Consider the following 24,709-nt stretch of genomic DNA (forward strand, 5'->3'; position numbering starts at 1 on the left):
AAAAACAAACGAAACCAGGTTAGTCAGGTTACTGTTTGTAGGTATCACAATGCACCGAGTTTAGGTAAACTGAATGTACACGTGTTGTGGTTGGTTATCGAAACATGAACTGTCAATCGTAAGTAGGTTAACATAATCATCATAATACTGTAAACACCTCAAATTGGCGACAAGAGAACCTTTCTGATATAATGAAATATTTACTGTTGGGGGTAAAAAAAATATCTACCAGACCACCGGACAGGCTACTTTTGAAATTTGACTGTCCGAGATGAAAATACAGTGAAGCCTCGTTAATCCGGACGGTTGCGTTTCTCAGTAAATTCGTCCGGATTGCGAATAGTCCGGACTACTGAATCAAGACCCAAGTTGCTTCCCTAACTATTACAAAAACGATACGAATCTGGATAAAACAAATAAGCATTTAGTGTAAAGCTTAATTCATCACATCAATAATTTTACCGAGTGACATCCGCATGTTGATCCGACATGTCTGATCACGTCCTGACTCAGCACAGGTGAGGTAATGTCTAACAAGCGATCTATTGTAGTATGCCTTGAATGTCCTAATTATTCCTGCATCCATCGGTTGAATATGAGACGTGGTATTTGGTCACATTTCGCAAAGTTAGCGAAGCACACTTGTGACTTGCAACATTGTCGTAAAGCAAAGTCCACGTGACCGCATCTGTCTGTCAAAGTACATTAACCAATCACAAAACAGTTCACTTGTCATCCACGCCTTTGTATTGTGGTGTCAATCAAAGTGTAAATGTACAGTATCTTCAGTCGGGAGCTTTTAATGTCTTATTAAAACAACAACCCAGTTGGCCAGTTAATTAAGTAAACATCGCCGGGAGGTGTTGTTACGGTTCGTGAACATGACTTACAGCATCCGGACTGTGAAGCAATTTACTGTTTATTTTACTGATTGGTGACAGCTACTTACCGTCCGGTTCCGGAAACCGAATTTCCGGATTATCGAGGCAAATTATATAGGCATAGATTGGTAACAAGCTGAAATCGCCCGGGAGGCGAGACATCCGGATTATCGGAGTCCGGACTAACGGGGCTTCACTGTAGACTGTTCCGGACGGTCGGGCAGGTGGGAATTTTAAACGCTGTAATATCTCTAGTTTCTAGCTCTGTTGGTTTTGAACACTCCTCTGTGTTTGACAGTGTGCTGTAACAGCATTTAAAGTGTTGCCAAGAGATCTCATTCTTCACATCCTTGACACCAAACCACTTGTATTATCTCTAGTCTCATAAAAATCAGATCTTTTACTTTTGGAAACAAGGACCTGCTGTCTTCCATCCATTTTGTCACCTCTTAAACTGTTCTGTCTCTGTGTGTGTTTTAGAAGAGGCAGTAATAAGGAGTATTTTTGTAACAGGGCTTGGAATCCCATTGGTAGAGAGACATCCTTACCATATCAGCTTGTTGGTCATGTGGATAAGGCATCTGACTTCGGATCAGAAGGTCCATGGTTTGAATCCCAGCAAGGGACTCGGAAATTTTATGGCCACTACATGTAGATGTATTGCCAGTGGTATAGTTGTACAAAATGCAGTGTAACATGCTACATAACAGGGTATAACAGTTAAAATATTTTAAGGACGCTACATTTATGTGATAAGCAGAAACCCATGCTTGTTGTAAGAAGCGATGAACAGGATCTAGTGGTCAGAATTACTGACTTGTCATATCTCAATTGCGTCTATTGAAGCTCATGGTGTTGATGACTGCCTCCGTGGTGTAGTGGTTAGAGCGTCCGCCCGGAGAGCGGAAGGTCGCGGGTTCGATCCCCGACCACTCATACCAAAAGACGTTAAAATATGGTACTTGTTGGTCCCTGCCTGGCGCTCGGCATTAATTGGTACAACAAGGACTGGTCGGCTCGGAGTCAGTATAATGTGTCTGAGTGGGGTATTCATGCTTCACTGCGGCATGGTATCTCAGTGGGCTAGCACTATAAAACCAGCTTCAGTCTGGGCTTGTACAAGCAGCCCAATATACACATACATGCACGTCGTCATATGAGCGAAATATTCTTAAGCACAACGTTAAACCCAATTTCACCTCACCTCATTGTGTTGATCACTGGATTGTCTGGTCCAGACTCGATTATTTACAGTGTATAGCTGGAATATTGCTGAGAGCGGCGTTAAGCAACAAACATGCAGCATAGGTTTCAGGGGACCTTTATCCAAACCAGCATCCTCTTTGCTTGTGGCAGAATGGATATGAACACTGAGCCAGTGAGTGAGTTTAGGTTTACTGAAGATCAATATTCTAACCCGGACCTTCACGGGTTTGAGCCAGCGATGTGTTGAACTTTTGTGAATGTTACAAAGAAGTCCATTTTTGTAATTGGTGTTTTATGTCCAGGTTGGTGGTAATACATACTTTTATTGTTACAACAAATAATATTTGCCAGTCCCAATGTGAGTTTGTTCTGAGGTGTGAATATCATGGATGAGAGATTGTTTTGTTTCATTTTTCAACTATTTATTGGAATATATTGTGTTTTAAAGAAAGGGGCTAGGATCCACCAAATACAATTGATGGGAGGTGGATATGGTCACACATTAATGACAGGGGATATTTGTACATAATCAAAGGAGGGAAAAACAAAATATTTGTTGGGAAATTTGTTTTAATGGGAAATGTTTTGGGGATAATTTTTTAGCATCCCCAAAGGCTTTTTAAGTATTGACAGTGATATTTAAACTATTAGCACCCATGTTTGTTACTATTAGTTTGAAATATTTTGTTGTCTACATTCCATCTCAGATTTTGCATGCATTCAGAAGTCTGTTCTCCAAATTCTCAGAATGCAGCCCAATATCCAACACAAATTTTACAGTTTTTAAAATCAAATTCAGTATTTTACAGTTTTAAAAATCAAATTCAGTATTTACTTAACTAAGTCATAAATTCGTTATTTCATGTGGATAAGGTTTATATGCTGGATCAAGCTCAAAAAGAAAAGCACAAATTCAAATCTTTATTAATTTTGTTAATGTTTCTTTGCTTGGCTTGTTAAGCTTAAAAATGTCCTGTCCATTTTGAAGCATAATCAGTTGAGGAACAGGATCAAGTTATTGGAGAAAGCTGAAGTCATGCATATCTCATTCTCAGGAAAGTCTTGATATTTTCTCAGCTGTGCAATTTGAATTAAGCTATGCTGAATTCACTTTACGTTCTCCCAAATTTATGTGTCAAAAAGATTGGTTAATGATAATTGGATAAATACATTGGAGATGCAGCCGAGATGTGAAATCCACAATTCAGCACGGAATCATGACAAGTCTTTAGTTGTTTTCACAGAAATATGAAATATACTCCTGGAACAAAGTCATGCATTGAAACAAGCAAATTAAAAAAATATTATAACAAAACATTTGTGATGAACTTGTACTTATTCTGAACTGAAAATTATTCAGTGACATGCATATTGGCATCATGTTATCTGGAGGAAGATGAATATCTGGTATAGGATTGGTTTTCAGCACCCCATGCTTGTCATAAGAGGCGACAATATGGTCAGTCAGGTGGTCAAGGCTTGTATCCCTATTGCGAAGGTTGATGCTCATGATGTTGATCATTGGATTGTTTGGTCCAGATTTGATTATTTACAGACCGCTGTCATATAGCTGGAATATTGCTGAGTGCAGTGTTAAACAGAATATTACATGAGTGCCCATGTGATACTATGTTTCCGACACGAGTGCCTAAATGTTGGTATTTCCCGAGCGAGAGCGAGGGATATACTGATATTTAGGCACGAGTGTCGTAAATATAGTATGATATGGGCACGAATAAAATATTCTGTTTATTACCGAAGTCGTCAAATTGAGGAAAATAACCCAAAACTACTTTCAAACATAGGCTGTCTACGTCACCATGACAAAGTGATATTTTGCCCTAGGGCATCGCCCTCATTGGTAATAAAAATACATAATCACATGCAAAAAAATCAGTGGTCAACAGGTATTAATGTCATTTAGATATATGCTGAATACATATATGCTTGACTTCTTTCAGGGGTATATTTTTGTTCTTAACTGATATTAGGTGAAAAAGTTTTAGTTTCTATGTTTATGAATACTCATGCTTACTAATTGCTTATTGTGTAAACAATGATTGTATTTATGATGGACATCCTGCTGTGCTTCTGATTTGAATAAATCATACACTTTGTGTAAACTTGTGTTCTTTACATTACGGCTGACGGTATTGAACTATTTCTGCACAGATTGGAAATTTGTCTCCTGGAAAAATGAGTGACAATCCAACTGTATCAGATAAGCAATGCAGCAGAGATCAGGTACGCCAGCAACAATCCCAGCCATCAACGTAAAGTGATACAGTTATACCCCTGGACGCATTCCGACTACTGTTATTTATACACAACCATTGATTGGAGATGTGTATGGTACTGGGGGCCTATTCTGATGGCCAAACTCTCATGGGGACATGCATGAGGTACTGGGGGCTATTCTGATGCCCAAACCCTCATGGGGACATGCATGATGTACTCGGGGCCTATTCTGATGGCCAAACCCTCATGAAGACATGCATGAGGTACCAGAGACCTATTCTGATGGCCAAACTCTCATGGGGACATGCATGAGGTACCAGAGACCTATTCTGATGGCCAAACCCACATGGAGACATGCATGATGTACTCAGGGCCTATTCTGATGGCCAAACCCTCATGGAGACATGCATGATGTACTCGGGGACTATTCTGATGGCCAAACCCTCATGGAGACATGCATGATGTACTCGGGGACTATTCTGATGGCCAAACCCTCATGGAGACATGCATGATGTACCAGAGACCTATTCTGATGGCCAAACCCTCATGGAGACATGCATGAGGTACTCGGGAACTATTCTGATGGCCAAACCCTCCATCATGTACTCGGGCCTATTCTGATGGCCAAACCCTCATGGAGACATGCATGATGTACTCAGGGCCTATTCTGATGGCCAAACCCTCATGGAGACATGCATGAGGTACCAGAGACCTATTCTGATTTGGAATCCATCAGGGAACAAGCGTGATGTATCAATTCTAGCATTGAATCATGTTTCACATAAATGAACAAAGTTGCTGAATGGTAATGGTTATTTAATCATGTAACACAGAGGCAACAATGGAAGCTGGAGTTATCAGCTTCAGAAGCAAAGTCCACAACAATGTTTTTGATCACGAAGAAGCCACATTTGTTTATGCAGTTAAACCACTAAATTTGGTGAATGGACATCTTGAATAAAAATAATGAAAAATAATAAGTGACATTAACTATTTTGAAACAGAAATGAATTTTTCATTAACAACATTTTTGTCAACACGCAGATAAACTGCTTGTCTCCACAGCTGGTGATACCTGCCAGTATTGAAATGGACATAACCACATTCCTGTTAATAGGGACCCCGGGATTCGACTAACATGACAAGGAGGGATCCTGATAAAAATATATCTGAGGCCAGACCAAATTTATTTCTTGTTTTACGGATCCGCTGGTCATATTTTTTTAAGAATAAGAAAAAAATTTTTTTTTAAATTTCCCTGCTCAAAAAATAAAATCCTTATGTTCTTATAGGGCCTTTAGGTTTTCGGAGGACAAAAATCCATAAAACAAGAAATAAAATTGGTCTGGCCTAATAATGGTAAAGATGAAACTAAAACATTTGCCAAAAAATTGAGCTGAATGTACATTGTACACAAAAAAATACAAACTGCCATGTTTTACAAGTCTGTCAAAAACTTGGTCAGTGGGTGCTTATTTTAGTGAATACAGTATTCCAGAGATTGGAAGTAATTGGATTAAAGATTTCACTGCAGAAAACCTGCTGTGCTTCTAATTGGAATAAATCATACCCTTTGTGGAACTTGTGTTCTTAACAAAAAGCCTGAGAGTGTTATAGTATTTCTGAGCAGATTGGCATCTAAAAACATAGTCCTTCAGTTCAGTTGCATACTAAACTATGATATTTCTTCTGAACATGTTTGAGCTCAGGAATGGTTTGTTTTCCTACCCTGGCTACTATGAACAGAACCACATCATTCTGTGGTGTGTAGAGAAGTGTGGAGAAAACAGACAATAGAGAGGACAGAGTAGATAAAGGATCTGTGGTGTTTCATGAGTGGGATATATTAACAATACAGAGCAAGTCAGTAGGCTATTCCGATGTGTTCAGTACTCTCATTCCTCTCTGTCGAGGCGTCAGCTTCACTTTTCCACCCTTGCTGCGCTTGTTCACCGGACTCTTAGCGGAGAACGTGTCATCAATGTCATCCTCTGCCTCCGACCCATCGCCACCTGAACCAACACAAAATTGTGAGTAGAAGCTCTTGTGGCTCATAAGACTACTGGGTCATCTACGAGCTGTGACACAAAGAAGCAGGACTACCTGACAACAATAAGGGAATGTTCATCCCTATCTATTAATTGTTAAAGATCTGGGTTAGAATTTGTCTTCAGCAAACCATGCTTGTCGTAGAGGCAACAAACGGAATCCTCTGGTCAGGCTCGCTGACTTGGTTGACACGTCATCATATTCCAATTGCATAGATTGATGCTCATGCTGTTGATCACTGGATTGTCTGGCCCAGAATTGATTATTTGCAGACTGATGCCATATAGCTGGAATATTGCTGAGTGCAGCATTAACAATAAACAAACAAACATCATCCATGCAAATGGGATACAGCCCAATCCTCTTAGTCACCTCTAAAGACAAGCACGTATTGCTGAAGACATTTCTATCACAGACGTTCACGGTCCTCACTGTAACTGAAAAGTTACTCACCATCTTTCACACTGAACAGCTCCACATCACTCTCTTCATCAGAACTGAATGACAGTTTTGGTTTTCCCTTCGTTTTTTTCTTCAGTTGTCGTTTTTGTGGTGTTGGGCTATCATCAAACTCACGATTTTCCTTCCCTGTGTTGCGTCGCCGTCGCCCTTCACATAATATAAGTACAGTTTGAAAATTCTCAGCAATGACATGACAGGGCGCAATTTCATTTCTTTTTTCTCTACACTGTATCCAGAGCAAGCTATATTTTGCAGTGACAATATTCTGGGTCAAGTGAATGAGAATGGATTTTCTCTGCTTTCAGTAATATTCCAGCAATATCAGTTGGATACCAGAAATAAGCTTCACACATTGTACCCATGTGGGGAATCGAACTGTCCTCGGCTTGACAAGTGAACAGTTCAACCATTAGGCTACCCTACCACCCCTGGGGTAAATTGATTTACCATGCAACATTACAGTAATATATGATCCCAGTCACCTCATAATGATTACCTTGTTCGATAATAAGGTTTAAATTTGAAACAAGTGATATCTTAGACTGTTCAAGGAATATTCCAAAATGTCAGTAATTTAATGTCAATTTGTTTAAATCTTGGCAATAAGGTTTAAATTTGAAGCAGGTGAGGTTTGTTTGCCTATTCTGTGAACATGTTACGGACTGCACATGCCAATTTAATCTGCACCTGTGCAGTTGTGTCTTCAGGAAATCACATCCTTCTGTCACACAAACATGTGATGGATAGAGTGAGCTTGGATGCAGGTTTTCAGATGAGTACCTACCTGGTGTTTTGGCAGGTGTCTTGTGTTTCGACTTCTGTGAAGCAGCAGCCCCTGATGCTTTGCTTGCTTTGTGAGCGATCTCATCTTCCTCTAACCCCTTGTTGCGACACCGTTCTATTCGTTCCTCAATTTCATCAACAATGGTCTTGAAAGGAAAAGATAGGCATCAATTCAAACCAGAGTTATTAAATAGAACTCTTGTCTGGTAACCTGATACAGTCGACATTACTGACTGACTGAGTTTGGTTTTACGCCGCTTTTAGCAATATTTCAGCAACATCACGGCGGGGGACACCAGAAATGGGCTTCACACATTGTACCCATGTCGGGATTCAGTCGACATTAACCATCACAGTTAAATGTGTATAGAAATCAATGTAACTCGGTCTGCAGTACAGACACCACTCAATAACCATAACAAGTAAAACGTAACATCTTTGACTGAGAGTGTGCTCTTGTTGATCAACACTCCACAACCAATATTCAAGCATTATAACTCTGGATACACAATGCCTTCCATTCTCTTCCCACAGAGGTTACTCCTGTCATATTTTCCTACGTAACCTCTGTTCTAATACGGCCATATTTCCCGGTTCTCGTAAAATCCCCTAGCGGCAAAAGATCGCAACACGAATTATCTCCCTTCTTTCTATCCAATCAGAACACCTGTTACATCGACTTAGATTCAACTTGACTAACACAAGCAAATGTGGGGCCACAAATATCCCCCATCTGCCGGGGACTTGTGTTGATGTTACACACAAGACGTTTAATGGCTAGCTTGTCCGTTGTCAACGAGGGCGATGGAGACGCCACTGATCCGCCATAACATAACTGAGTTCTGTCTAGAAGAAACGTTTGCGCATCGCGCAGGGGAAGAAGTTTAGTTTTCTCGAAGCATACGGAAATTACCGAGGCCTTGCGAATGATCACTTTTGAAACAACGTCGCTGATTGCACAACTAAATCTGATTGTCTCCAATCACGAGTCTTGAACGCTCACACCGTGAAAGGGCCGTATTAGAACAGAGGTTACGTAGGAAAATATGACAGGAGTAACCTCTGTGGGAAGAGAATGAATGCCTTCTAGAAAGTGGTCAAATGCGATGTTAATTTTGGATCATACATTTTGCACTTTATCAGTAAAGTACAGATTCTAGTACGTTTTCTTCGGGTATTGGTGAGTAGAACAGATGACATCATTCAGCATCAGGTTAGCTGCCTAATATGACTAATAGGGACATTTTTACAGTGTTACCTACTAAATATCATTGATTGATTGCTCCCTGCATGATGTTTTTATCCTGTTTATCTTTGTTTGATGGCGAGAAGATACTGTGGAAGAGAACTCCTGACAACATCATACTGCATGGAATATCACGTACCTTGGCCTCTTGTTTCTGAAAGGTCCTTGCCTTGTTGATGATGGTGAGGAAGCAGTTGTACACAGCATCATCAGACAGCTTGTCGGAGTAGCAGGAGAAGTTCTCCTGAAGTTTGCGTATACTCTTTTCATTGTAGGACAGCATAGACAAACAGAAGGACAGGTCTCTTGACTGTCGCTCCACACTGAAACAGCAACACATGTCAGTACATGGATGCACACAACACTATAGCTATTGGCCTACATACACTCGACTCACAGCGTAAAGCCATACTTTTTTTACTAGTTGGATCACTTGATTATTTTTCATAAACGTTTTAAGTTAAAGGAAAGGTTTCTTTTTCAAAACAAGCCACCATGCCACAATGTGACATTGCTTAAGTCTAGCATAGGTCTAGATCATATGACGAATTCACCATCTTAAGTGACTGTGCTGGAAGCTTCCAGTTTTGCCTTTTCTTGGAAGGTAAGGGAGGGAATTTCTGCAATGTCTGTGTATCAAGGGACATAACTCAGATTTCTTATGTAAGGAGCTTATTATTGAGTGAGTGCGTTTGATTTTACACCGCTTTCAGCAATATTCTGTTGTCACAGCGGGGGACACCAGAAATGGGCTTCAGGAACTTATTATGTAAGGAATCCTGTCAAGCGGACTGTTTTGTGCAATTGTTTTAAAAACACAGAATAATCTGGATCTGTACCGTGTAGCTCTGAATCGATGACATATCTTCTCCACCAGACTCTCACACTGCTTGTCCTTCTGGATGAACGCAAACAAGTACCTGCAAGAACACATGATCACATTCAGCATGTGACATTCTGAGACACCATTACACAGTTAGACATATGACAGCCTCTTTTGTTGTGGATGTCTTTTGTGTCTGAGAGAACAGTTTACTCACTTCATGATTGTGTTGAAGTTCTCTTCATCCACGCCGATGTCGGGGTCCGAGAGGCGGCTGATTATATCAGGCATGACATTGTATACAGCATTACCCTGCAATAGATCACCAGTAAATAACATGACAATATACAACAGAGCACCAATAAAAATCAAGGACAAAACACAAAACATATAGAACTTATCACTGTATCGTCTGGTACAGAATAGATTTGTTCATAGACCGCTATAAAAAATGAGTGAGTTTAGTTTTACGCCGCACTCAGCAATATTCCAGCTATATGGCGGCGGTCTGTAAATAATCGAGTCTAGACCAGACAATCCAGTGATCAACATCATGAACATCGATCTGCGTAATTGGGAACCGATGACATGTGTCAACCAAGTCAGCGAGCCTGACCACCCGATCCCGTTAGTCACCTCTTACGACAAGCATAGTCGCCTTCTGTGACAAGCATGGGTTGCTGAAGACCTATTCTACCCCAGATCTTCACGAGTCCGCTTTCAAAAAGGTGAAATATTGCTGATTGTGGCATTAAACAACAACAAACATAACCCCAACTACAGACTGATTGATCACTTGGTTCAACTCCAGCTGGGGAAGTTTACATGTTTTGAGGATTTGGGTCATTAAGTATTATTCAAAGATTTACATACACACTAATAATCTTTTGACAATTACTATCATCATGAGCATAAATCTAAAATTTTACAAACCTGGAGAGGTTATGAATTCTTTGAAGAAAAGTCCTCCTTGGGGTACATATAAGCATTAAAATGTCCATTTTAAAAGCCTACGACAGTTGTAACAATATTTCAATAAAATATTTTACCAAACAAAAAACTCGTTATGTGTGGTGAGACCACCCCTACAGGGCCCCGTAGAGGGCCCCCTACAGCCAAGAGCAGGTAACTCTGGCTGTGTACCTCGTACCTCACTTTTCATGCTGAACGTGTCAGACAGAATGAGGGGAGGTGGAGGTGTCAGACTTGTTGAGGACTTTTCTTCAAAGAATTCATAACCTCTCCAGGTTTGTAAAATTCTTTTTCAGAAGAAGTCCTCCTTGGGGTACATATAAGCATAAGACAGACTCCCAACGATGTTGAGTCGGGAGTGGTATTCTGTCTGCCTAACATACCCCCTAGTTCAGTCGGAAGGCACAGCCGGGCCGACAGAGAGAGAAAGTACACTCACCTAGTCACCTGACCGCTGATGTCAATCAGGCGGGGCGCAAGGCATGGGGAAAAGGAGCCTAGCCGATAGGCTATTGGTGGAATTTATAAAGGCGGACGCAAGTCCCACCCCCAACCATCAAAATGGGAGGGAAAGTATGGGCTTAGTCCAATATATATCCCTCAGCAACCCAAACCAGCCGCGCTGGTGCAGGGATGAACACAGTGACTGTAGCGAAAGTGATAATCGCTACATACAGTAAAACCACCACCAATGTGATACCACCACCCATAAAAATTGAGGAATTTATTAACACCTACACCATGAGAAAAGCAAACGTGATTTCTAAGGCTCATTCGCTAGAGAATCACGACACTGCCCACTGGTGAGAACTGTCTGGCCAAACCGAAAGCACGCCCCGCGAGTGTTTGTCCAGCTGATAGTGGCGGATGAACGCACTCGGTCGGCTCCAGATAGCCGCTGAGCAGATCTCTTCAATGGGCAGTGCCGCCGGGCGCATGCTTTGATGTCGCCACTGCCCTAATAGAATGAGCCTTTAAACCCTGAGGGATGGTTAATCCTTTGTAAGAGTAACTCAACAAATGGCAGAGACAAGCCACCTAGATATGGTCTGCTTGTTCGCCGGAAGACCAGCCTTGCCACCGCCATAACAACAGAACAGCTGCTTATCTTTCCTGATAGCAGCCGCTCGCTTGATATAAGCCTTGAGAGTCTTACGGACATCTAAGACGGAGCACGCCAAGAGAGGTACCGGACGATGGAGGCTGAGTGAAAGCTGGCAGTTCGATAGGCGCTATATATGAAAGGCTTCGCGACCTTAGGACGGTAGGAGTCTGGCAACCGAATACTGACTCTGTCTTTGTGAAAGACAGTCAGAGCAGGATCCGCTGACATCGCATGGATATCACCTACCCGCCTGCCAGACGCTACCGCCACAAGAAAGGCAGCCTTCCAACTTAACAGCTGGAGGAAAGAGACGACAGATCGCGGAAAGAGAGGACCGACATCCAATCAAGAACGATTGACAAGTCCCACGGGGACTAATCCGCCGGACAGTCGGACGGATTCTGTCCACGCTAAAAAGCTGTACGAGAGGGTGCTGCCCCAAGAGAGCACCGCCGGCAGGGATATGGAAGGCAGAGATTGCCGTGGAGTAGCCCCGATAGTAGACGCCGCTAAACCGGGCTTCTAACCGAGACTGCAAGAACTCCAGTACTTCAATTACAGTTGAAGAAAAGGGATCAAGAATCCTCTGCCGATTAATAACACCAGCGCCAGCATAACAGGCCCATCTATCCTCATACTGAACGCTTGTCGAATCCCTCCGCCTGGCCAGAATTGTGTCTGCAACTGGTGCAGGAATTCCGCCAAGGCGGAGGCGATTCCGACAGAGGCCAGGCCACCCACTGAATCCTGGGATTCGGGTGCGGCGGCCCGCTCTGGGATAGTAAGTCCGGGTCGAAAGGGTAATAGTACAGGAGGCTGAGCCAGAAACCTGAGTAGTACCGAAACCAGCTTTGAGCCGACCAAAGGTGCAAGGAGCACAAGAAGTCGAGCTGGTTGGGTGGCAAGCTGCAAGAGGACTTTGGGAATCAGGGGGTAGTGGCGGAACGCCCACAGAACCCTGTCCGGCCCAATCGAGCTGGAAAGCGCCTGGGCGATGGCTCTCGATCCGTATCCGAGAGCAAAACACCGAATCTGGTTCGCCCCCAGATGCAAACAGATCCACCTGGAACGACCAACAACTGGGAGATAGCCCCGAATATCCCCCGATGGAGCATCCACTGTGGGGCCAGGATACGACGAGAGAGTGCATCTGCTCGAACGCTGTCCGCCCCTGGGAGATAAACAGGCATTACCCGTGATGTCGAACTGGTCGCACCAGAGCAGAAACTGCCATGCCTCCTGCAGAAGAGACGGGAAACCAGATCGCCTCTGCTTCAGGATGTAGGTCATTGCCGCCTGGTTGTCCATCTCAGACGGACCACACGGCCTTGAACCTGCTCCCCAAGTCGCTTGAACACCAACCTGACTGCTCTCAATTCTAGCACATTGATGTGCAGTTGCGCCGCTTCTGTGACCACAGGCCTGAGACCCATTAGGGCGCTTCAGCACGCCCCACCCTGTGAGGGAAGCGTCCGCCTGAATTGAGAGATCTGGCGATGGGATGTCCAAAGGAGCCCCTTGGATAAATTCCCTGCCAGTGTCCACCACCGTAAATGAGGAATTAGCCACCCTGGAGTGTGGAGAATCAACTCAGAACCCTGGGTGTGGACCCACATTCGAAGCTAGAGCCTGCTGAATGGGTCGTGATCCTCAACCAAGGCCGCCAAACGATGTCCACCGCTGCCGCCATGTTGCCTAACAACTGGAGCCAAGTCCGAGCTGAGGCCCTGGGGAACTCGAGAAATTGTAACACAACTCTCTGACTTTGGTGACGCTGTCCGAGACAGGGAGACTATCCTCGCTGTCTCAACTCTCCCCAAGAACACCAGATCCTGGGTGGGAACCAGTTCTGATTTCTTGAGGTTGATAATCCAGCCCAACTTGGTGAGAATACTCATCACAGCAAGTGTCGCAACTCGACTCAAGTGAGTGGCAGCGCATCTAAGGAGCCAATCGCCTAGGTAACGGGTGACAGCACCTGCCCTGTGACCTGGCTACCTGAGCTGGAATTAGCATGAGTTTGGTGAACACCCTTGGCGCTGTGGAAATGCCAAGGGGAGTACCTGAACTGATAGCACTCCCCGCCGAAGGAAAACCTTAGGTATTTCCGAACTCGGGTGCATAGGGACATGGAAGTATCGCTGTTTTGAGGTCGATTGACGGAGCCAATCTCCCCTCTCCACAGACTAAATCACCAACGCAGTGTTTCCATCTTGAATGACGGTACCTCTAACATGTCGCTCAGACCTTTGAGGTTTAGAATAGGTCTGAACCCCCTCCGTCCCTTTTGGTGACAAGGAAATAAGTTGAGTAAAACCCAACATTTCTTGTCCCACAGGAACCATCTTCTATGGCTGCCTTGTCCAGCAACGACTGGACCTCGCACGGAGCACTTCCGCCTTCTCTAGGGCAGCCGCACTGGAGTGCAACGGATCCCGGAGAAGGGGTGGGTCTCGCCTCCACTGTGGCAAGTGGCCTTCCCTGAGTGTGGACAGGACCCAGGGATTGACGGACTTTTCCCATCTCGACAGGAAGAGGGAAAGTCCACTCACCCACAGGGATATGTGGCAGGAGACATTGAATACCGGACTTTGGCAGTACTCTGACTGCTTGGTCTGGTACCAACAAGGGCCCGAGGAATTATAGCTGGGAAGCCGGGCTGACTTCCCCTTCCTCTGAAAAGGCTGGTGGGGCCGCGGGCCTTGCCCCTTGCCCCTGCCTCTGCCCTTACCCTCCGCACACTGCAAGGGCTGAGCCCATTTAACAGATTCCTTCGCCGCCGCAGAAGGATATGCGGAGGAGACAACCGGGGCCGCGAAGCCAGACGTGAGGCTGTTCCAGCAAGGGCTTAGAGTCCTTGAAGGTTGAGACAGCCTCCGCGCTGCCTCCCGACTACTGTAGCTGCCCCGGGAACAGGGTAGAACCCATCCGAATGGCAGCCAGCAGAGCCTGTTATGGCAGGCTTAATACCTCGCCACGGAAAGCCACAGGCTTAACGGAGGCCCATCACCGACATCATTTGGCAAGCCGACACACCTGATAGAATCGCTACCAGATGTGACTGTACCTCCGCTAATTGCTTAGCCAAGGTGGAGGGAGATCTAATCTTTCTCCACCCCACCCACATCCAGTAGTTGCCTCTGCAACACCGAGATGTAGGCGGAATGGATCGCCACTTTGAGGCATTGAACCGCATTGCGTATTGCTCTTCAAAGGATCGATAGGGCGGATTTAAGCGCTGTAGCTGCTAGTCGCGGAACGGGCGGAAGCCGGGCGACCTTGCTTGGCTGAAGCCATAGAATTACTCGATTTAACCCCCAGGGCTTAATGGATGCGTAAAACACAATCGCCAACCACTGGGGATTGTAGAGGCAAGCCTTCCCCATGAGGTACCGACGGTCAAGTTCTGGCAAATCAACCTGGACCTGGTACCACAGAGGAGGGGTTGATTACTTCAGACAAGACTGAGGGTAATATACGCGAGCCTTGTGTCCCCCACCTTGGTGGGAGCAAAAGCCTCCCCTGGGAGGCTAAACTCCTGAGGGTCGGGTGCGCCAGTACTGACCACTACCTGGGGCAGGACAGAAGCACACGCCCCCGCATCTGCCTCAGGGACGACCGAGCTTAAACCAAAGGCATGCATCTAACTCCTCCCGACCCTCATCCTCCTCCATAGCCTCCTCGAATCGATCCTCAATGAGTGAGGTCTCTGTTTCCAGAGAGAGCTCTGAGGGATCATCCGAGGGGTCTACAGAGAGGGACAAAGGCTCGAGCAGAGCCGGGTTGCCCGCACACCCACCCAAGACTCGAGACTGAGTCAAGGTGCCGCGGATGAGGAAGAGCCCGCGCTGGGATTCCTCAATGGTAGACAAAATGATCCAGACATCAATGGCCCGCCAAGCCGGGCGCAAGCGGTGGGACCACTGGGCGGTAGCGGCAACTACAGGGACTGCCAAACTACTAACTACTGGACTCAGACCCGAGCCAAGGCTCGGGCCGGTAGTAGTTACTACAGCGAGGGTGGCCAGCAACCGAGACTAAAACTCGGAGCCGACGCACCCCTCGACAGAAACCCCCACACCAGAGCCTAAGCTGAGGTTGGGAGCACTGCCCGCCATAGACCCGGCCACACACACACCCGCATCTGGTCGGACACCAACCTCCTGTCGGAGGCCAGCCATCGCTGGCCAGCCACGAGAGTGGACCGAATCCATCTGCTTCTGCAATATATCAGAAAGTAAATCAATTGTTAGCTGGTTAGAAACAGGGACAGGAGGGGGGAAGGTGCCTGTGATGTTGAGGGGATGGCAGGTGAAAGAGCCGGAGGCCCCGCACCCTTCGGCCTCGCTTAGGAGCATCCCCGAAAGAGAGGAAGCCAAGCCTTCTTTTCTTTGTTTTTATCTTTGTCTTTAGGCTGCTCCTGACCCCAAATGTCCCCCCGCCTGAAGTAAGGACGTGTAGAACATGTAATCAGCACGCCTGGACTTGATGAAAGCGGGGAGAAAGCCTGACACATAGAACAACCTTGTTCGCCATGGGCTTTCCTCCGCTAAACAACGAAGCAAACCAGGTGGCGATCCTGAGGCTTACAAACTGCCGCTTACAGGTGACACACCCCTTTGGGCTGCAAAAACAGAACCACGCTATGATAATAGCAAGGACTGTAACGATATACATAATATAATATGCACACAACAAAACAGAACAAAATACAACGCCGGGCGATATTTTAACTGCTACAGCAAAGCTATTAATTACTAGCGTAAAGCCATAATAGCTGGCCGTAATTGGGCGCATATAGGTGACAAAGAGCAACATGTGTGAGCTTACACGTAAACGCTGGGCCATTTAAAACACTCAAGCAAAACTTACCTAAAGCCTGAAAAAGAGGAATTTAGGCAAGTATAATCTACAAAATGAAATATCAGCCCTTTCACAACCCGACTACAAGGCTTTTTCTAAAGCCAGGAGAAGGAAAGCAAACGGAACCCCGCTGGGTCCGCCATCTTGCCTGCCACGTGGCTGGAGACAGCTTAACACGCCGGTAAAGTTACAACAAATCATGAATGAAAAAAAGTCATACAAAGATTCCAGCTAGCTCGAAATAAAAAAGGAACCATACATACAGGATTTGACTCTATCTCACTCATCTCTTATTCAGAGCTTTTGACCATGCAATCGACCTACACGGGCCGAATTTTACAGCATGAAAAGTGAGGTACGAGGTACACAGCCAGAGTTACCTGCTCTTGGTTGTAGGGGCCCCTCTACGGGCCCTGTAGGGTGGTCTCACCACACATAACGAAGTTTTTGTTTGGTAAAATATTTTATTGAAATATTGTTACAACTGTCGTAGGCTTTTAAAATGGACATTTTAATGCTTATATGTACCCCAAGGAGGACTTCTTCTGAAAAGAAAGGAAAAATTATTACACAAGTGTCTACAGGTACAAGATATCGTCGTCAAGGTACATCATCTCACCTTCTTAGACAGTTCCAGGAAGAAGAGTTTGGCGAGGTTGGCAATTCGCTCATCATGATCAACAATACATGACGCCAGTTCACTGATCTGACCTTTGACTTTCACCATGTCATTAAGGATGAGATGGGTGAGAACTTGCAATGTATTCTTCCGCACCTGTGACGACTCATCACGCAGTCTATGAAAAAGAAACACCTTGACTTACGCACAAAACACAAACCAACAGGAACTTCATTGCCTTACATCCCCAGCTCAAAAACACACACTAAACCATAATTGAAAGTAGCTAATATTGTGGTACTCCGAGCCAACCTATCCTTGCTATATCCACCAGCCAGGGTAACAACAAGTACTATTGTTTGGTGCCTTTTGGTTTTAGCATGAACAGAACCAAACTACCGACATTTGGCTCTATTTACATAAGTACAGAGGTGCTTTGAGCACATTATTTTATGCTTAAACAGCAGGAATATCACAAGTTTTGAGTCAGATATTCAAACTGATATAGCTGAAGGACAATTTAACTTTTAATTTCTCAAAAAAAACCACCCACCCTTCCCCAACAGATGAAAGGATTTTATTGTCAATAGTTTTTCAACAGCTGATCAGATCCAATTATTGCTGGTCCTAAGTTGCCAGCTGTGAGCGCATCTCACCTGCCGTAGAGGTGAGGCGTCCAGGGTTCAATGAGATTCGGGAAGCGGAACGCCAGGTCGCCAAGGGCAATGATTGTGTTGGCACGGATGATTGGGCTCTGGGATTTCTCCAGGATTGTAAACATGAGCTGCAGGTGGTTTTCACAGAACTCTGAGCTGCAACAGAAATGAGATATTTGAGACATAAGTCATGTCAATCTAAACACTTCGTTTGTATTCTTACTGAAGAGTGGAAATGCACTTTATCTGAATGATTTAGGGTAACATCAAGAAATCACAGTGATATTTTACTGAACAACTAAATTCTGGACAAGAATTACAGTGGACCCCAGATATCTGGACACATTTGTTTTTGCGTAAATTGTCCAGATAACTGAATATCCGGATATCTGGATTTCTGTCATCCAGGCTGTGGTGTTGAAACGGTAGCGATCATACACTTCTGGTTTAAAATCACTGCCAAAAGAGCATGGTAGTTTTGAATTGCCAATTACAGTTCACTCAGTGTCAGATAGGCCTATTAATCACCACCAAGGGCACCAATACCCTGCTGATCGGTCATTAATCCAGACTAGCAGACCTTGTCTTATGTCAAGACACAAGGGACACTCACGCTTCACTTCCAACGGTCAGTGGATGATCACAGCTTCGTGCAGATGAGTGAGTCGTAAGTGAGTCATGAGTGAGTGAGTGGGTGGGTGTTTGATTGAAAACATGATCGATTGCTTATTATTATTACTATTATTTGTATTAATCAGACCACCACTAGCGCAGTTAAGTACACACCTGACTGTCATAAACTTTGCAAGTGCGAGTGATGCAGCAGTCTGCAGCTGCAGATCGGGGTACTTGCCTTGGGGAACTGCACACCGCCACCAGCAGGGGCTCAAACTCAGACAGCAGGCCTGCTCCTGGTCACATAGCAATAGTGGTTGTATAACACTAAACATTTAAATTAAATAAGAGGACTAAATCAAAGACAACTCAAGAATATCCTGTAAATACCAAGACACATTTGGGAGAAGTTCAAAGCCTTAATATATTTGAAGTTGGATTCAGACAAAATTTCTAAAAACAGCCAGTGTTAGGACTTCAAAGCATTCAAATAGAGTAGCCAATGTATGGCTTAAAGTTTTATCAACAGGGAAAATCTGAAAGCCAAAAATAACTATAGTTGTAAATTGTTGTGAATATGTTATACACCCTGTACACAGTATCAACATGCTAACAATCAAAAGATCATGAGTCAGGATAAGAAAACATTATTTAAAATACCTACATATGAAATCCATCTAACGCCCATGCATAAATAAAGGAACCATACACACAGTATTTCATTCGTATCCCTTATCTCTGTAGGGACAGGGAAAGATTCCTGAGAATGAACACAAGTACGTCCTTCCTGAGAAACAACAGCATGAAAAGTGAGGTACGAAGTAGACAGCGAGAGTAACCTGCTCTTGGTTGTTGGGGGCCCCTGAGGAGCCCTGTAGGGTTGGTCTCACAAGACAAAAACGAGTCGTTGGATTTTAAAATGGACTGACTGACTGACTGAGTTTGGTACCCCAAGGAGGACTTCTTCTGAAAAAGAATGTAGGAATATTTGTATTAAAAGAATTACCAGTGACAATCTCCATCTCACAGATGCTGGCGAATGTATTCACTCTCTGCATCCTCCGGGCTGCCGCACCAGCCAACCCCATCTCATCCTCCATTGTCTCTTGCTCTGTCATCACACTGTCCTGTGAGGGATGAACACAGAAATTAGAAAAAGGGGTGGTCTCAGCCTGTTATTCGATTACTTTAAAAACATCTGAAGATCCAGGGTAAAATTAGTCTTCAGCAACCCATGCTTGTCATAAGAGTTGACCATCGGGCCTTGTTGATGCATGATCCCAATTGTGTTGATTTATGCTGATGATGTCAAGCACTGGATTGTCTGGTCCAGATTATTTACAGAACACCATCATAAAGCTGGAATATTGCTGAGTGCAGCGTTAAACAATAAACATTATTAACATGTGGGTGTGTCCGGGTGTTGTTTAAGACCATACCAAGCGTTATTTCATATGTAATGGTGATCTGTAAATGATTGAGTTAGACAATCTTGTGATTGATATTATTATTATTATTATTATTATTGCATATTTATATAGCGCACATATCCACGCACTAGTGCATGATATCTACTGTAATGCTTTAAATCAAGTCAGCTAGTCGCACCCTCTGATTCACTAAGTCAAAAGAAGACAAGCACAGGTTGCATATGACTAATTTCAATCCAGGATCACCACAGATTTGTTAAATAATATTTATTAACAAAACAAAAAATTGTCCATGACTTTGCTACCTTTGTCTTCGAGAGTGATGCATCGTTCTTCTTCCCCGAGGACTTCCTGTTATTGCGTTCCTCCTGCACAGCAAGCCGTCGCTTCACCTCCCCGAACACGCTCACATCTAGGTGCACCAGCTGCTTGAGGGCCACGTGTCCCGCCAGACACAGGAGCCCGGGTCAGCTGGCCAGAGCTACATCCAGGAAGTGGGGTCTCTGTGTTGTCAGCTCCTGCAAGGACAGTAAATACATGTTTCTTACCTATAATATATTTGAAGGTGGAGTGAGTGGATGGACAAATAAGTGGAACACTGATGGTGGATGGAGCAGTGAGTGGATGGATGAGTGTTGATGGATGGGAGAGTGAGTGGATGGATGAGTATTGATGGATGGGTGAGGAAGTGGATGGATGGGTGAGTGAGTGTATGGATGAGTGTGTGGATGAGTGTTGATGGATGGGTGAGTGAGTGGATGAGTTGATGGACGGAGGAGTGGATGGACGAGGAAAAGGATGGACAGAGTGACGGACGGATGGATGGATGGGTGAGTGGCCGATGGATGAGTGTGTTGATGGATGGGTGAGTGAGTGGACGAGTGTTGATGGATGGGTGAGTGAGTGGATGGATGAGTTGATGGACGTGATGGATGGATGGATGCAGTGTGATGGATGGGTGAGTGGACGGATGACGACAAGTGAAGGTTGATGGATGGGTGAGTGAGCCGATGGATGAGATGGAGTGAGTGGACCCGGACATGGATGAGTTGATGGATGGACGGAGTGAACGGACCGATGGATGGATGGACGGACACGTTGATGGATGGAGTGGAGTGGAGTGGATGGATGGAGCGAGTTGATGGATAGAAAGGAGATGGATGGACGAGTGGATGCGGACGACGTGAGTGACGGACGACGGAGTTGACGAGTGGATGGATGGACGGAGTGGACGGATGGACACGAGAGTGGATGGATGGAGTGAGTTGATGGATCGAGGAAGGATGGACGGATGACGGACAGTGTTGATGGATGGACGGCGTGAAGTTGATGGACGGACAAGGATGACGGAGGCACGATGAAGAGTGGATGGATGAGTGAGGCTGGATGGATGAGTGTTGATGGATGGAGGAAGGTGGATGGACATGAGTGTTGATGGATGGACGGACAGAGTGAGTGAGATGGACAGGAGTGGAGTGGATGGACAGGAGTTGATGGATGGATGCAAGTGAGATGGATGAGAGTGGATGGACACGAGTGAGTTGATGGATGGGCGATTGAGTGTTGATGGGAGTGATGATGGATAGGATAGGCGAGTGAAGTAGATGGAGTGTTGACCAAGATGGCAAGTGAGGATACATGAGTGTTGATGGACTGGGTGAAGGAATGGATGGAGATTGATATAGCAAGTAAGAGTAGATGGATGAGTGATGATGCATGGGTAAGTAGAAGTACATAAAGTGTTGATGGATGGTAGTGAGTGATAGATGCTGTTGATGGAATGCGGATGGATGGAAGTGTTGATAGATTGGCGAGTGTTGGAGTGAGGCATGCATGAGTGTTGATGGATGGGTGAGTGTTGATGGATGGTGAGTGGAGTGGATGGATGGGTGGAGGTTGATGAATGGAGCAGAAGTGGTGGATGGATGAGTGTTGATGGATGGGTGGAGTTGATGGATGGGCAATCTGTGGCAGGTGGATAGGTGGATGGATGGGTGAGTTGATGGATGATGTTCCCGATGGATGGGTGAGTGAGTGGGATGAGTGTTGATGGATGAGTGTTGATGGATGGGAGGCCAGGATGGATGGGTGGGGAAGTGGATGGAAGGAGGTGGTAGGTGAAGTGTATGGATGGTACTGATGGATGGATGAGTGAAAGCTGAGGATGAGTATTGTGGATGGGTGAGAATGGATGATGAAGGGTGGTTGATGGATGGATGAGTTGATGGATGGGCAAAGTAGGTGGAAGGTGGATGGAGCGCAGGGGATTGGATGGAGGCAAAATAGGTGTATGGATGAGGGAAGTGTTGATGGATGGGTGAAGTAGCTGATGGATGAAGTGTTGATGGATAGGTGAAAGAGTAGGTGGATGGGATGAATGTTGATTGATTGGTGGTGTGTGGATGGATAGAACACAATAGGTGGATGGATGGGAGGTGTTGATGGATGGACAAATAAGGTGGATGGATAGGTATTGAGTTGATGGGACAAGTGTGGAAGTGGATGGATAGAGTGTTGATGGATACAAGGAAAGCAAGTGGTGAGTGGATGGGCAAAAGTGAGTTGATGGATAGACAGAGTATGAAGTTGATGGATAAGATGAAACCCCGTTGAGTGGAAGTTGATAAGATAGATGGATGGATGGGTAGTGAAGCAGTGTTGATGGAGTATGAAAGTTGAAAAGGATGGGCAAAGTGGAGTGGATGGATGAGTGTTCCCAGTGGATGGGTAGAAGTGAAGACTGATAAGATAAGATGAGTAGAAGTTGATGGATGGGATAGAGTGAGAGTTGATGGATAGATGGATGATAAGATAGGAGCAAGTATAGAGTGAGATGGGATGAAGTTGATAAGATAGAGCAAAGAGTTGATGGATGGATGATGGATGGAGATTGGAATGGCAAATAATATATGGTGAGTGTTGTGATGATGGACTGATAGATGAGAGTGTTGATAAGATGGGTAGGTAGGCTGGAATGGATAGGTATTGAAATTAATTGGTAATGTTGATAGGATACGGCAAAATAGGTGGATAGATGAAGAGTATTTGATGGATTAGTGAAGTTGATAGATGGGCTTAAGTGGAAGTGGATAAGATAGAAGTATTGATAGGTATGGGTGGAATGATGCGATGGATGAAGTTGATGGATAGGTAGGTATTGGATGGATAGTGAAGTATTGAAATGGATGGGGTGGAAGTTGATAAGAATGGAAAGTAGAAGTAAGAGTGGACTAAGATGAGGTAAGTTGATAGAATGGGGCCTGAGTAAGAGACTGATGGATAAGAGCAAGTATGAAATTAGATGGATAAGAGTGTTGATAGAGTGCCAGAGACTGATGGAATAGACAGAAGTGAGCAAGAATGGATGAAGGAAGTGATTGATATGAGTTAGAAATGGATAAGATGAAGGCAGAGTGGATAAGATAATTAAAATAGTAGATAGAAAGCGAAGTATTAGTGGAATGAATGGACTTGAATGAATAAATGAGAAAGTAGATGAATAGGTAGTAAGATGAATAAGTAAGTAGATAGATAGTAAGAGATTTATGGATAAACTTAGAAGTAAAACGAATGGATAAGGATGGCGATATGAATAGATATGAGCGTGTGAATGGATAGTGCCTTAATTAAATGAAGCAGACAGATAAGATAAGAAATGACCCCTGGATAGAGGCATGAAGTGGATGAATAAGATGAAAATGCCTTAAGTGAGACAAGATATGAGTAAGTTTAGTATCCTTGATAGATACATGTGAATGGATAAGAAATACCTGTCATTGAAACATAGAGCAAACATGGAATGAGATTACCTTGATAGGCGAAGCGTGTGAAATGGATAGAGTCACCTTGATGGGTGAGCATATGTGAATAGATACCTTAATTAGTGGGTGGGCATGTGAATGAAACATGGGTGGCGTAAGAATGGATAACGTGATGGGTGGTGAGAATGGATGAGTGCCTTGATAGGTGAGCATGTGAATGGATGAAATTACCTTGATAGGTAGAGCATATGAATGGATGAAGATGCCTTGATGGGAACATGTGAATGGATGGGTGCCTTGATGGGGGAGGCATGTGAATGGATGAGTGCCTTGATGGGTGAGCATGTGAATGGATGAGTGCCTTGATGGGTGAGCATGAGAATGGATGAACTGCCTTGATAGGTGAGCATGTGAATAGGACCTTGATAGGTGACACATGTAGATGGGTGAGCATGTGAAAAATGGACAGATAAGAAGTGCATTGATAGGTGAGCATGTAAGGATACAGCATGAATGAATGGATTGATAGTAGCGATATGAATGGATAAGGACCATTGAGCATGAGAATAGATAAGAATTACTTGAGGTGGCATATGAATGGATAGAGGTGAGCATGTGAATAGGCAGTACATGAGTGGTATGTGAATAGTTGGAGAACAGTAGGCATATATGAATGGATAGGTACTTGGTGAGCATGGGATGAGAGTACTGATGGGTGAGCATGACAATAGGAAATTATGATAGGTGAAACATGTGGATGAGCACTTGATGGTGTGAAACATGTGAATGGATGATAGTGAAACATGAGAATGGGTGAGTGCCTTATTCGTTGACATGAGAATATATTTTATGATAGGTGAGATGTGAACAAGATGAAGTACTGATAGGTGAAACTGTGATGGATATACCAGGTGGCGTGTGGAGAATGGATAGAGTGCCTTGATGGTGAGATAGAGTACATGTGTGAATGGATGGATAAGTGCCTTGATGGCATGAGAAT

General features: G+C 44.5%; 1 protein-coding gene across 1 annotated transcript in view; it reads right to left on the reverse strand.

Annotated features, from left to right (window-relative positions):
* Nucleotides 1–5,124: 5,124 nt before the first annotated feature.
* The window catches only part of LOC124287085 (condensin complex subunit 1-like), a 45,313-nt gene continuing 25,728 nt past the window's right edge, over nucleotides 5,125–24,709 (reverse strand). Inside the window, 12 exon segments of the mRNA XM_046723564.1 lie at nucleotides 5,125–6,337; nucleotides 6,828–6,983; nucleotides 7,621–7,765; nucleotides 9,005–9,188; nucleotides 9,705–9,785; nucleotides 9,906–10,000; nucleotides 17,248–17,425; nucleotides 17,904–18,059; nucleotides 18,690–18,757; nucleotides 18,759–18,814; nucleotides 19,525–19,645; nucleotides 20,254–20,410. Of these exon segments, the coding sequence (XP_046579520.1) occupies nucleotides 6,198–6,337; nucleotides 6,828–6,983; nucleotides 7,621–7,765; nucleotides 9,005–9,188; nucleotides 9,705–9,785; nucleotides 9,906–10,000; nucleotides 17,248–17,425; nucleotides 17,904–18,059; nucleotides 18,690–18,757; nucleotides 18,759–18,814; nucleotides 19,525–19,645; nucleotides 20,254–20,410 (1,537 nt within the window). The 3' untranslated portion in view covers nucleotides 5,125–6,197.

This window comes from Haliotis rubra, unplaced genomic scaffold (genome assembly GCF_003918875.1).
Source record: "Haliotis rubra isolate DU_JTF1 unplaced genomic scaffold, ASM391887v1 Scf4, whole genome shotgun sequence".
Lineage (NCBI taxonomy): Eukaryota > Metazoa > Mollusca > Gastropoda > Lepetellida > Haliotidae > Haliotis > Haliotis rubra.